Source organism: Bufo gargarizans, chromosome 10 (genome assembly GCF_014858855.1).
Source record: "Bufo gargarizans isolate SCDJY-AF-19 chromosome 10, ASM1485885v1, whole genome shotgun sequence".
In the NCBI taxonomy this organism is placed as follows: domain Eukaryota; kingdom Metazoa; phylum Chordata; class Amphibia; order Anura; family Bufonidae; genus Bufo; species Bufo gargarizans.
The window spans coordinates 28163763-28179400 of NC_058089.1; the positions used below are offsets into that span (position 1 = coordinate 28163763).

The following is a 15638-nucleotide window of genomic DNA, read 5'->3' on the forward strand; positions in this document are numbered from 1 at the left end:
CTGTCCTAGTAGGCATTTTCTATTAAAGTGTGAATGGACCCTTATATTGTCAATCAGTGCTCATTCCAGGCTGAAATTGGTTATGTAAAAGGACCCTTTACCCTATAATGATACTGTGCATGTGCAATACTACAACACATTTTGCATCCCATAGACATAGGAAGATATAGATTATCACTAATGACCATTGTTTGCTTTATTATTATTATTATTTTTCTTGCAGAGGAGACTTTGTGAAGTGATCTTGACCAGCTCTGCATTTTCCTCCTGCAACCGTCTAGTGGACCCTACATTATACATTGATGTTTGCGTACAAGATTTGTGCCGGTGTGCACAAAAAGATACTGGCTTCTGCCTTTGTAACACCTTTACTGAATATTCCCGGCAGTGTGCTCACGCTGGAGGGCAACCCAAGAACTGGAGAACTCCCAAGCTGTGCCGTGAGTTCACCCACATTACCTACTGAATATTGATGGAGAAGACCATAAGCTAAATACAAAGTATAATTAACATGCAGGACAAATAATTCTGAATCACTATTTTTTATCAAGTAGAAAATAATCGGATGGAAACAACAAATCCTCAAGTGAAGATTTATTCCAGATGCAACGTTTCGGCTGTTAGAGACTTGAAAAAGGCTCTAACATCTGAAATGTTGCATCTGGAATACATTTTCACTTGAGGATGTGCTGTCTCCATCCAATTTTATTCTAAGTTTTTTGATCATTTGATCCCTGTGAGGGAACTTGCCACCCCCCCCCCCCCCCCCCCCGGAGACATACACCGATTGCTTACCAAACTAGGCGTGCTGTGCTCCCTTCATTTTTCTATTTCATATCAAGAAGATTTGTCTTGTGGTTCTAAAGCAATGGCTTGTGTGCTAAATTTGCAGATGCCTTAATATTTTATATGCAAATGATTTGATTCGTGATCTAGCAGCTACTTGCACACAACAAAAATAGCTGTATGATAGATATACAAATACATGAGCTGTGGTTTTCTGTAGGACTTATCTTTTAAAGACCATGTTTTTCAATTACAGCTCTTCAATGTAACTTCAATCTTGAATACAAGGAATGTGGAAATCCATGCCCCAACACTTGTTCCAACCCTGACCGCTCATCAGTCTGTGACAACCACTGTATTGATGGATGCTTTTGCCCTGCAGGTATGTCTTAAGAAAAAACTATTAATAAAGGCAGTGATAAAAAGATATTCATGTAACTGCTGAATATTTATCAGAAAAAGATTCCTTAAAGCATTTATGAGTTTTCAAAACAAGTTTGAATAATGGCTGTGCATATCTATCCAATTATAACTGTGATAGAACAGGTCTTTTTTGGGCTTCCTAATATTTTCGACTGCACAGCTAGATGCAGTTCTCTCACAAGCAGGGGGCGCCCTTACTTCCTACTATGTTTGTTGTCAGCTCCATAGAATAGATAAGGAGGGGGAAATCATACTTACAGAAAGGCATAATGCTCCTGTGATCTTCAGAAATAGTGTAGAATCAGTTATTTTCTTTTGTGCTCCCTTGGCCTCTGTAGGCATACATAGCCACCTATCAGTCACTGGGGAAGAGATAAGAATTTAGTGGAGATGCAGTTATTTCATGAATACTGTACATAAGGGCACATTTTATTTTCGTGCTAATAGGAGAGTGGACCTTTCTGTGTACTATGCTGCCAGATCTGATTTAATTGTGGTATTTATCAATCATCTATCATATCTATCTGCTGAAATTGGTATTCAAGGAACCAGTGGGCCCCACAAACCTACCTTAAATAGTCATATATTGCCTGTGGAAAAAAAATTCTAATATACTTATCATCTTGAGGTTGCATGGATTGGCCACTTGAGAATCCCTTCATGTGACGCTCCTCTTCCGAAATTCTGCTTCCGTCAAGGTTACTTTATCAGGAATCCAGTCTTGATGGATAGGGACATCACTTTTGCTGACAAGGTGGATTTAGAGGTTTGTGCATGCAAAAGTAAAAGGGCTAGTTCTGGTCCCATCAATAAGAATGTGATGTCCCACTCCATTGATCATACTGGAAAAAAACTGGTAAAGGACATGATATCAGCAGAAGCAGGTTTTCAGAAGAAGAGAATTATGTGACCAGAATCTTGTAAAATGTAGTGTAAAATCCAGGCACTTTGAGACTGTTAGTATATTAGAATTATTTTTTCCACAGGCAAGTTGTGACTAAATAAGGTGCTAGAAAACCCCTTTGAACCATATATACTTATTGATTTTCAAGGCGCCATGCTGAAGCACCATCCAGATAATCAAACCCTATTACTACAGTACAGTATATTGACTAATTCTTCTCTGTATTAAGTTGTTTCTATTTCTCTTTTAAGGAACCGTTTTCGATGACATCAATAACACCGGCTGTATTCCCAAGCAGCAGTGTTCGTGTACTTACAATGGACAGATCTATACATCAGGCACTGGATATTCAGTTCAATGTCAATCTTGGTAAATGCTCTTTGCCATCATATTGTCTCAAAATGAATCAGTCATATTGTTATTGCACCTGTCGGTACAAACATTTCCTGATACAAAGTATTTTGAGAATCTAGCAGAGCAACTGGAGCAATGAAATGGATATCTCTGGATCCATGTGTGGTACATGGCTGGTTCTAGCTTAGCTAGGGAGAGTTCACATCTCTGTTTTAGTTATTCTGATCTGTCAGAAGAACAGAAAAAAAGCAGTATCCTTTTAAAAAATGCATCCTATGCATCAGTTATACACATTTGGCATCCATTTGAGCCATTTCCATCAGAAGGCATTATTTTAGAATGGAAAAAGTACAGAGAGAAGAGCAGGACTTCTATGAGGCCAGGACATGTACAGGGGAAACTCAAAAAATTAGAATATTATGCAAAGTTCATTTATTTCAGTAATGCAACTTAAAAGGTAAAAAACTAACATATGAGATAGACCCATTACATGCAAATCGAGATATTTCAAGCCTTTATTTGTCATAATTTGGATGATTATGGCTTACAGCTTATGAAACCCCAAAGTCTTCATTTTGAGGTCCCCTTTGCTCAGGGGATATGGATTAATTAGCTGACTCGAGTGTGACACTTTGAGCCTAGAATATTGAACCTTTTCACAAAATTCTAATTTTAAGCTGCATTAATGCAATTCCTTTTAATTTGCATTACTGAAATCAATGGACTTTTGCACGATATTCAAATTTTCCGAGTTTCACCTGTAATAGATGAGTAAAGGAAGACACAAGGACACACATGGGTTTCAGGAAAAGGAGCAGCCATTTTTTGTCCACACACTCTAGGGCTAAATGTTTCCTGGGTGAAGTCTACTAGTAGTGTTCGCCGAAGCTTGTATGCCGCTTCTGTACAGAGCCTCACTGGCAGCTGCCAACCACCTCTGAAGATCTAATCTGGGCTGTATTATTAGATCTCTATTTAGAACCCAGATGAACTGTGGTGTGGGCCCTCAGGTAGTGTGATCAGTTTGCAGAAGCTCCTTCCACCAGTCATTTTAATCAGCTGACTAGTTAAAAGAGGCTTCTAAGGGATTTTTTTTTCAGGAATTTTATTTTGATGGCTTATCTTCAGGATATATACCACGTAAATACCAGATTGGTGGGGGGTCCAACTTACAGACGATCAACTGTTTGAAAAAGCTGCTGCAGCCACCAGGGCTCCTGTCAGCTCTGCAGTCTCTTCATAGTTTACCAAACACAGTGCTGTACATTGTATAGTGGCAGTGCTTGGTATTGCAGCTCAGCCACATTCACTTGAATGGGACTGAAGTTGTGGTGCAATTCCACGTCTACTTCAGTCCCTGCTACTTTCCAGTTTCTGGTCACAGGCACGACAGACAAGAAATGGCTTGGCCTACTGCTTATCCAGTTACTGGTAGAGATGGGCCACAACTGTGGTCAGTGATGGGATGAGCAGTCCAAGCCATATCATGTGTGCCAAGCCCAGGACCAGAAAGTGGAGAGCAGCATTCCATATAAAACCCATTTAAAACATCTGTTTGTCACACAGCCATGAGCTATCCATTTGTAAATAGAGCTTCTTTCTGGCTTCTTCTGCTTCCCTTAGCGCAGACACAGCGCTCAGACAGAGTCTTAAAACATTTTTGATGTCTGCATTCTATTAACATTTGGCTACATCTATCACAACAGTTCCTCACCTCTCTCCACTCAAAACTGCACATACAGTAATGAGGTCTGTATTATGATGATGGGCCTGGGAGAAAAGCCATAATAAATGAATCTCTTTGTTTCAGCGATGCATGTAAAAGGCATTTATTAAGAAATTGTTAAAATTTCAATTTTGTAAAATATTTGTGAAACCATGTGGTCCCCCCAAAAAAGGCAATAGGGCAAATGTTACAAAAAACTTACACAAACTTGTTGTCACTTTTTTCTAGCACTTGTAATGAAGGAAAATGGAAATGTACAGAAAACAGCTGCCCTGCATCTTGTTCTATTGAAGGAGGATCTCATATCACATCTTTTGATAGCACCCTTTACACCATCAATGGCGACTGCTCCTATGTTATTTCTAAGGTAGGTTACATTTCTAACAAAGAAGATGATGTGGTTTAAACTGTGCATCCGTTTAAAGGGATCTGTGGCCCCCGACATCCCTAGGATTCTGCTGCTAGCCTCTACCAGTATGGTATCCCTAGAAGTAGTTATGGCAGCATGTATCACCTTAAATTTACTGCGTGCCTTCAGTAGCAATATGCAACAAAACTGTAATCTTAGCAAGGCATTGATAAGAGAGGACCTTGTCCGTGAGGCCTTGCTATCTAGACAGGAAAGAGAGAGGATACAGTAGGTGATGGTTGTGTAATGGCAGATTGGTAGATGGGCCCGACATGCATTTGATCAAAAATGTGCGCAAAGAGCTTCTATTTTTCCATTTATAGTAGGTATAATACTACTTTTATTTAGAATCCCCATTTCTCAGCTCTATTGTTTGTATGTAAAATGTTGTGCAGCCATTTTTTTCTTCAACCATGTTTGATGGATATGCACCTGTGACTATGAATATGAATGTGCTAGTCTAAATTTTCTTGTAGTGTGTAATGGCAGATGGGGTTATTGTAGGTTGTAGGTTTTGCTGAAAAGGTGGATATTCAGGTTGGTTTTGAAAGTTTGGATGGTGGAATGTGGGAAATTTTAATGTGCTGGGAAGGTGAGTTCCACTGAATGGGGTATGCACCAAAGATATCTTGGAGACGGCTGTTTGAAGAACAGACAAGAGGCCAGTAAAGAAGGAGGTCTTGGGACAATCAGAGATTACATGTGAAGAGGCAGAGGGCGATTGGGTCAGAAATGTATGAAGGAGACAAGCCGTGGATGGCTTTGTATGTCGTTTTTAATATTTTGAACTGAATTCATTGGATAAAGGGACTGGCAGGGGGAAGAAGCAGAGGAGAAAGGAGAGGAGAGGTGGATTAACTGGACAACAGAAATAAGGATAGCTAATATAGAGGCTTGAATGCTAGATGAGAAGCCACAGAGAGGGATGTTGTGCAAGTCTAGGTGAAAGATGATGATTATGTATTTTTAACCTTAACTTTTTGAAAAGTAATTTACTATAAACTAGAGCATTTCAATGAATTTCAAAAAGTTTTATGATTATGAAGCCCATTTGCTCAGTTTCAGGCAATATTTTGCCTCCGTTACTATATTTGAGAACTAAGCATATTTTACATGTCCTAATCATTCTTTGACACTCTCATTTTAGACATGTAACAAGAACACTTTCAGTGTGCTGGCAGAAATTCTTACATGTGGTCTGACCAGTACTGAGACATGCTTGAAGAGTGTAACCATTAGTCTTGCTGATGGAAAAGATGTAAGTTACATAGGCTGATGTGGTTATTGTATCTATAGTTGACATGGCCATCTATTCATTTTTTTATTATGTATTTTTTCTGTTTGACAGTTCATTTACGTTAAATCATGTGGCAGTGTCTATGTGAATTCGATATACACTCAATTACCCGTCTCATCAGGTAAGTTGCATATTCTAGCAGCAATTAAAATTAAGATACTGCATGCTCACTGCAATGCACTTGACCAAATATAAATATTCCCCTATTTAAGGGTACTTTCACACTATCGTTATTCTTTTCCGGTATTGAAATTCTGTAAAGGGTCTCGATACCAGAAAAAAATGCATACGTTTTGTCCTAATGCATTCTGAATGGAAAGCAATCCGTTCAGTATGCATCAGGATCCGTTCCGCCACTTGCTGCGGTATTTATTCCGGCCAAAATCCCGGAACGATACTGCACTTGCCGGATCCGGCATTAATTTCCATAGAGTTGTATTAATGCTGGATCCAGTACCAAGTCTTCTGGAAATTGCCGCATTGCCAGACCCAGTTTTCCGGTCTGCGTATGTTCCGGGACATAGGAGGAGCAAGATAGTTATTTTGACAAATTGCCCACCATCTAGGGTCTTTTCTGTTAAAGTTTATATGTGTGTATCTTGTAATAAGGTGATAAGCTGTAGATTTTTACACATATGTATGTTCTTGCTCCACAGCCAGTGTTACCATTTTCAAACCATCAACATTTTACATCATTGTGCAAACTAAGATTGGAATTCAACTCCAGATCCAACTTATACCCACTATGCAGCTGTACATCAGTCTTGACCCATCCTACAAAAGTCAAGTGTGTGGTAAGTAATGGCGGTGCAAAAAAATACCAAGATGAAAACCACTATATGTTTAAAGTAGTGATGAGCGGCATAGGCAATATTCAAATTCGCAATATTTCGTGAATTTTTGGCCGAATATTTGCCATAAATTAGAAAATTCGAGAATTCATGATCTCCAGTCATTATTTACTTGATTGTGAAAATCAGCAATGTAATATATTTGCGATAAAAATTCCCGATTAGAATTTTCGCACTCAACACTAGTTTAAAGGATGGCAGTTATATGTTTTCAAGTCATAATAGGAAAAGACAGGAATATTCTATTAACATACATATACTATATTGATAAACCCAGTCACTTGATCTGTCACCCCATCTTCTTAACTGTATACTTGAAGTCTCCAGGACTATGAAGTCACCATAGGAAAAAGGGAAGGGGCACTGAGCTTGGAGATACACACTGTAGAATTTTGTGATGTGATTACATTTTTTCATATAAAAAACTGCATAAATGCAGCCAGGTCTCATAGAGAAAACTCATGATGAGTCATGCTTTTCCCATCAAGAAAGAGTGATTGATAGCTTTGTCTGCTTGCATAATCATACAAGCTGCAAACCTCTTGGCTGGGAAAGAATAACTCATAGGGGCAATGTATCAAACTTCTACACCAGTTTTTTTTATGCAAGTCCTGTTTTGAACACCTTCCGATTAAAGAAAAATAATCCACATGAACTGGGGAATGAACCGAGCATTTGACCGGTGAGCTCCTTTCCAGCTGCAGATCGTTCAGATCTTTTCTGGATTTCTCTTCTTCTATCGAAGATGGTTGCACTGCTACTCCAGACCACATAATGCATACTATGCATCAAAAGGTCAAGACACTTCCTGCTTGTCCAGCCCTATCTTGGTTTGGCCACCACTGCTCACATAGTCCAAGCAAGTGTCTTGGACTTCCAGATGCACAGTTTGCCTCGGGTAATCTATGAATCAATGTGGCCATCTTGAATCTCTGAAGAGGAACCCAAGAATTGTAAAGTTGAAGAGTGAAGAAGTATGCTTTACTTTAAAAGCTATAAAAATGTCATCCTAATGGTTAGTTTTACCTGAAGGGGTTAATATGAAAAATATACATTCTGCTTCGTTAGCAGCAGTCTCGATGGAATGACACTAGAGGTCACTAGACAACTATTAGATGTGACTAATGCTTAAAACCTACTGGATAAAATGAATAGATTTTGCTTAACATTGGAAGGGATTTGGACAAAATTTAAGCAACAGTTATAAAAATCTTTTATATGAACTACTGTCTAGAAAAACATCCATTCCATTCCTCATCAATTAAATAAAATAACCATTTGATTAAATACAGGTCTTTGTGGCAACTATAACAGCATTCAAGCTGATGATTTCCAAGTGCTGAGTGGGGTCATTGAAGGAAGTGGCTCATCGTTTGCCAACACTTGGAAGACCCAGGCCAGCTGTCCTAATGTCGTCTCAAGCTTTGAAAATCCATGCTCCCTCAGCATTGAAAATGGTAGGTCAAACTATATATTAGCTATTAAACAGCCAAGCAGGCAAAAAAGCAAGGAATTAGTCAAGTAATTCCTCAACCCTTCAATCAGTAGGATAATTTTTAGATCTGTTTGATGCTGGCTACAAATCAACATTTCCATTAATATCAAATACTTATTTCTTCCAGAGCAATACGCTACGCACTGGTGCTCAATGTTAAGCGATCCTAATGGACCTTTTGCAGAATGCCAGGCAACAGTTAATCCAGCCACCTTCAAGTCGGTATGCAATTTGATTTACTGTACTTTAAAAGGGGTTTTCTGGTTTAGGAAACTCATTTCCAAAAACGGTGTTAGTTGGCTGGTAGGGTGGATTCAGAAACGTCAACTCTTTACCATGGTAGAGAGCAGCTAATTAGAATGCACTGAGAAGCACCTAACATTGCCCTCCTTTATATCTTTTTAGCTGCCTATCTGTCAATTTCTGTATTCCTCTTCTAGCATCCAAGATGGTTGGACCACTTCTCAAACTGCCTGATGCACACTGTGCATTTAGTAGCCCAAGACGCTTCCTACTTGTCCGGCCCTTCTCATAGATTTGCCGCAAATGCTCACATGAGCAGTGCTGGCCGATTCAAGGGCAGCAGGAAGTGTATTGGGCCAAAAACACAATATGCATCAGGCAGTCTGAGAAGTGCTGAGGCCATCTTGGATAGCAGAAGACGAGTCCAGGACTTGACAGATCTGCAACTAAAAAAATGAAAAGGAGCTCACCATGCAAGTGTTCTGTTTGTTCTCCAGTTAATGTGATTTTTGTTTTCTTAAATCGATCGGTTTAATTCCACAGTATAAATCTCTAATATTGCATCTGTTCTACAGAACTGCATGTTTGACTCATGCAACTGTGCCAAGAGTGAGGAGTGCATGTGTGCCGCTCTGTCCTCCTATGTACATGCTTGTGCCAAAGCAGGAATTTACCTGAAGGGATGGAGAAACAACGTCTGCCGTAAGTTTATTTTTAATGAAACATTGTTTTATACCAATTTCAGTTATAGGAGAGGCAAATTTGGTAAATGACATTGACATGGTATTGTTTTACAAGTTTAAACGTATGAACAGAAAAGGAGAGAAATAAACTCCACTTTCTACAGATTAACTAAATAGCACAGATATATTTCATTTTTCAAGTTTTTCTTTTTCATCCATAGAACTGTACACAACTACATGTCCCAAGACCTTATCCTACAGCTATGTCGTCAACACATGCCAACCTACTTGTCGCTCACTCAGCGAGCGTGACATTACTTGTGACATCTCCTTTGTCCCGGTTGATGGCTGTGTTTGCCAGAATGGAACCTACCTGGATGATAAGGGTGCCTGTGTGCTCCAGTCTGCTTGTCCTTGCTACTACAAGGGTTCTGCAGTGCCACCAGGAGAGGTGGTTCATGACAATGGAGCTATGTGGTAAGAAAATAACTACTGAACCTGTCAATGATGACAGTGAATGAAGACTCCCTTTGCTTGCTCTATTGGGAGGCTTTTCTTATCAGCTACTAATATAAAACTTGTATTCTTATTTTACTAGCACATGCACAAATGGAAAACTAGACTGTATTGGACAGACAACCTCACAGAAAGGTAAGAAGTCTAAAGCCAGCATGAGATCTACAAACTTCTAGCATTTTTAGTAAACATAACATTTAAGTAACAGAGATGGGTTGTCATTTGCAAATATGTTCCCCCAAAAAGTCTGTAAGGAAATTGAAAGATGGTAAATACCTAGGTTTTTGAGGTGAGGGTAAATTGTATCCATGCATGCATTGTATCATTAGCTTGTTTGCTGTTCTTAAAAACAAACTTTTAGCAAACCTTGACAGATGTATTAATACGACTTTATATTTAGGCAGCTTAGAGCTGACTAGATGCACCAAAGTTATCACAATGGATTTATGTCCCATTCTCATGAATAGTGGGGATCCCCACTGATCTAATAGTTATGGTGATCATATATATATATATATGAGAGAAACATTGACTGATCCTACTGTTTTCAGCAGGACTCAACAACAGGAGATGTTAGGGAAAGAATGATGAGCATGCCCTATCCTTTGTTCTCTTCCGAGGTCTCGCAACAGTTTACTCCGTTCCCTCTGTTGACAACACATGTGTATAGGGGTGTTCATGCTCTAATATACTAATACTGATAACGTTAAGCACATTTTATTGAATCCTTTACTCCATAGCCTGTGTTGCCCCCATGGTGTATTTTGACTGTACTAAGAAACCTGCAGGCACAAAGGGATCTGAGTGCCAGAAGAGTTGCCAAACCCTTGACATGAACTGCGTAAGTAGTCCTTATGAAAGCTCACATACATACCATTTGTGAATGTAGCAGTCTGTGAATGGTTTTATCAGTTCCTTAAAGTGTGTCATTTCATTTTATTTATGTGTAGAGACAGTGAAGAGTATGTTTTGTAATACACTTGTTTAGGCAAATATGCTATTTTTTATTTATTCTATTACATTTGCCTCACTATTACAATATGTCAAAATAGACAAGTCAAGATACATACAGATATCATCAGTAAAAAAATATTGTCATACAAAATACTATAAACCCTTCAAAACCACATAGATGGCAGGACAGAGCCCAAGTGCAAAAAAATGTGGAGAGGGAGGATTCGTTCCAATCTTCATTGTAGATGGTAAGAATCCTGAGGCCAGACCTCGATTATTAACTTGAAATAGTTGCATTAAAAGAAGATAGCCATACCCCCAATATATTTCATATGGAAAGCCATCAGAACCCATTGAGGAGTTTTCAGCTATTTCATAAAGGGCCTGACTTACCCCAGAGAAAGTAATAGGGGCATTAAGCATTAACCTCTCTCTGCTCCTTCTCTAAATGTCACAGATGTAAATAATATGCATAAAATTCCCCTCCCCTTTATTATCCTCTTTTTATTACTATTTTGACCATCACTTTTAAGAGTTTTTTTTTTTTTTTTGCCCAAGAGTCTCCCAAAGTATTCTGGACCAGAGAAGAAAAAAAGACAATGTGGAGCCTTATCAATAAGAAAATCCTTATATATTTTTTTGGGCTTGTTCACATTCTTCATACTGTATATTAGTAGAATTATTAACATACTGACTCCATTTAATTAATTATTCTAACTCTGCTAATCATTCTTCCCCCTTGTTCAGGCTTTAATACAGGCATGGGACTGTGATCTGACACTCCTCTAAGTTCATATTTTATTTGACTAATTGTTGAAAAAAGGCTAAGTTTAGAAAACTATATCCAGTCTAGAGAAAGTCTGTTGTGAGCTGTTATAATAAGAGAAAAACTTAGTATGAAAATTCAGAGCCCTCCATGTATCCATCAGTCTTTTTCACAGGAGAGGAAACATATTTGTTATCACACATCCCTTCCAATCTCGCCCAATGCTTAGACTTACGTTCCAATTCTCTTCTTAAATTGTTTTTGGTTTTTATATTACAGTACAGTGCACAGTGTGTCTCTGGCTGCGTGTGCCAAGATGGACTGATAGCTGATGGAAAGGGGGGATGTGTGACAGAGAGCCAATGTCCATGTATACACAACAACAAAGCCTACATGCCAGGAGAAAATATCAAGGTCTCTTGTAACACTTGGTGAGTGAAAAACACAATACATACACTTGAGGGTCACGGTGTCTGGATAACTTCTTAACTATTGATTGATTTTGCCATCAGCACGTGCAAAAACAGAGCATGGGAATGCAGTGGTGATATTTGTATGGGCACCTGCGCTGTATATGGAGATGGTCACTATCTTACCTTTGACAGTAAATCATATGTTTTTAATGGAGATTGTGAATATACCCTGGCTCAGGTAAGTAGCACACTTTAAGTCCTTAATCTATGTATATATTTTTCCCAGGACAGCCTGAATTTGTCAGGACTGTCTTTGAAAGTTTAGTACTATTGGCAACTACGACCACTGATTTTTGATTTTTTTGAAACCTAGGATTACTGCACTGGTAACTCCAGTAATGGAACTTTCCGTGTTATAACGGAGAACATCCCATGCGGTACCACAGGAACTGCTTGTTCTAAATCCATCAAAGTTTTCCTCGGGGTGAGTTTTAAAAATGGCACACAATATTATCTGAAAGTAATGTGCACATTATTACAACAACACACAACTGCTATGAAATGTGATTTACATTCTCTTTGTGCAGAACTATGAACTAATACTTGCTGAAGATAAATTTGAGGTTGTACAACGGAATTTAGGAACATATATACCATATAAAGTGCGCCAGATGGGTATCTACATGGTGATTGAGGCCCTCAATGGACTGGTTCTGGTATGGGACAAGAAAACCAGCATATATATTAAGCTTGAACCTAGTTTCCAGGTAAGTTAAATAAAGCTCATGAAAGTCTGTGGTTATTGTTTTTTTCTAGGAAACTAGTGTTGCTTTGAATGATTGACCAGGAAATTTGAATTCTGTATTTTAGACAAACAATCAGTACATGTGGTCCCCCGCTTTACAATATTAATTGGTTCTGGGCAACAACTGTAAGGTGAAAACATTGCTAAAGCCATAACTCTATGGAAAACTAGTAATGGGTTCTGAAAGCTCCATTATGTCATCAAAAGTTTCAAGTGATGGCCTAGCTTCAGTATACTCCATCACTATCTGTTTAGCGGTGGTCCGGCAACCACTCCCTGCCCATCACCTGTTTGGGTGTAGCTCCAGCACCAGAATGCAGTGCTGGAACTAAAGTCCTCCATCCATTCTGTATTGGAAGTCAGTGGGGGAAGTGCTACAGTATCATGCTCAGTCCATTACATAGAGAACAAAGCTATGTAGTTCTGATGCCAAGTTCCGGTGCTGAAGTTAGACCCAAGCAGCTAATAGGCAAGAGTGTGGGGTGTCAGATTCCCATCGATTAGGTAGTGATGAATATAAGTCAGAAACAGCTCCTGTAAAAATAAAAAATAAAATAAACTGCAGCTCTAAATCACATTTTGCAGTGGACTGGAGATTCTTCATGGTCCTGCACAGCATAGCATGCCCTCACCTGGTGTCCAAAAAAGCAGGCTTATCCAGGCATAGGCAAAGATTAGAGGACATGTAATACTGCACTGTACTAGAGAGAGGTGCAACATAGCCGCCAATCAGTGCATGCACTGCAATAATACAGATGTTTTTCCAGTGATATACTCTTCCAAATTTGCTGGATCTTCCAGGCAATCATAAGTGTTGGAGATTAATTATGTCCATGCGATTATATGCTGAAAGTGAGAGCATTGTAATTTGGTGGACCACTGTGTATCAAATTACTAAGGCCTAAGCAAAGTCAGGGGTTATAAAATGTTTAAGCTGCACACTACACGTGTAGCTTATTCTGCTTCTTACAGATATCTATATCTTTCTTTACAGGGCAAAGTTTGTGGTCTTTGTGGTAATTACGATGGAAATTTTGTCAATGACTATACAACCAGAAGCTTGGCTGTGGTCGGAAATGTTATGGAATTTGGTAACAACTGGAAAATGTCTCCCAGCTGCCTAGATGCTGTAGACTTGGGAGACTCCTGTTCTTTAAATCCCTACAGGAAGGCATGGTCTCAGAAGCAGTGTAGTGTCATCACCAGTGACACTTTCTCAAACTGTCACTCACTCGTAAGTTCAATTATTTAGGATAATTTTATGTTTGAATCTTTAAAGAACTTTTATTCAACCCAACGGCAGCAAAAAAAATGTAAACAATTATAACAATAAAAAGGTAGAATCGGGACCAACAAGGGGTCTATGTTTCATTTTGGTCTTCCTCTGACTTGTCTACCACTGCTAATATATTATTTCAAACTTGTCAGTTGTCACTTTCATCTCATGCAAATGTATGCATTTTTGTAACTCCACTTTGACAACCAGTACCATGAAGTTGCAGTGAAAATGTTAAATTAATGTCCCATTCCAATAGTTACCTTAAATTAATTTGTATTTTTGCATTTAACTTAGTAGGACCTGACGCATAGCTCTGACTTTTGTAGGTTAACCCGCTCAAGTATTATGATGCTTGTGTCAGCGATTCTTGTGCCTGTGATACCGGTGGAGATTGTGAGTGTTTCTGTACAGCAGTAGCCGCTTATGCCCAAGCTTGTAGTGAAGCTGGTGTGTGTGTTCGCTGGAGAACTCCAACAATGTGCCGTGAGTATATTATACACTATAAATCAATGCCAAAGATACTTTACATTACTTTCTTATATTTGATTATTCTTACTAAATAATACCATCAAAAGTCCATCAATCCTAAAATCACATAATTCTAAAATATTTCACACACTTTTGTCCACCATAGCTATTTTCTGTGATTATTACAATCGTGAAGGACACTGCGAGTGGCATTACAAAGCATGTGGTGCCCCCTGCATGAAGACCTGTAGGAACCCAAGTGGAACTTGTTACCACAACTTACCAGGCCTGGAAGGTAAATATTTAGTAATGGTTGGTGGATTATCTGGTTTTCAGGGTAAGATGGGCCTCCAAAGACTAGTTTTCTGTATAAATAAGGCAAAAAAAACGCTTATAGAAATATGTGATTAGCCCATGGCAATAGAAGAAAGAACATAAGATCTAATCAGCTAATGATGTATGTATTTCAGGATGCTACCCCAACTGTCCACCTGAATCACCATATTTTGATGAGGACAAAATGGAATGTGTAGAATCATGTCCTTGCTATTCACTCAATGGAACAGAGTATTATATTGGTCAGGAGATGCCTCCAGAGGATAATAACAACATCTGCACAACTTGGTAAGAAGAGTACAAGTCATTCCTGCTGACTAGTGGGTGTATGATGCTCCATTGAACATACTGCAGAGATGCAGTTTAGTATGCAATAATCCATATCCCTGAGGCTTTAAAGAGGTTTTCTGAGATATTGGTTTTCAATATCAGATCACCAGGGATCTGACACCTGGGATCCCTGCCAATCAGCGTTTTAAGAAAGCCTCGGTGCTCGCTGCAGCCTCCTCACAACTTACCAAGCTCAGCGCCAACCATTGCATAGCATCTGTGCTCGGTATTACAGCTCAGCCCCATTCACTTCAATAGGACTATGCTACACCTAGGCCATGTGACCGATAAACGCGTCGTCACTGGCCGAGGTGAGCACCACAGTCTCTTCAACCAGCTAATTGGTGGGGGTGTCGGTAGTCAGAACCTCACTGATCAAATATTAATGACCCAAGCAGAAAGCCTAGAGCTACTGTATCTTTAGCGTACCCACAAACGGCAGATTTTGTTGCAGAAAGAAAAACCTTCATTCTTGCAGAAAACAGGAGAATATAGAAGCAACTTTCAGTTGCAGAACTTTCTGCAACCAAACTTGCCGTGTGAAAGCATCCCTAATGTTCTTACGACAATGCTTTTGGCATGCCTGCTTTATGTAGCCTT

General features: G+C 39.1%; 1 protein-coding gene across 1 annotated transcript in view; it reads left to right on the forward strand.

The window, feature by feature from the left end:
• Positions 1-15000, forward strand: part of LOC122920020 (mucin-5AC-like) — a 157418-nt gene extending 142418 nt beyond the window's left edge. Inside the window, exons 30-35 of the mRNA XM_044269230.1 lie at positions 12194-12304; positions 12408-12587; positions 13620-13859; positions 14231-14387; positions 14539-14667; positions 14843-15000. Coding sequence (XP_044125165.1) covers positions 12194-12304; positions 12408-12587; positions 13620-13859; positions 14231-14387; positions 14539-14667; positions 14843-15000 — 975 coding nt within the window. The remainder of the gene's footprint in view (positions 1-12193; positions 12305-12407; positions 12588-13619; positions 13860-14230; positions 14388-14538; positions 14668-14842) is intronic.
• The last annotated feature ends 638 nt before the right edge of the window (positions 15001-15638 follow it).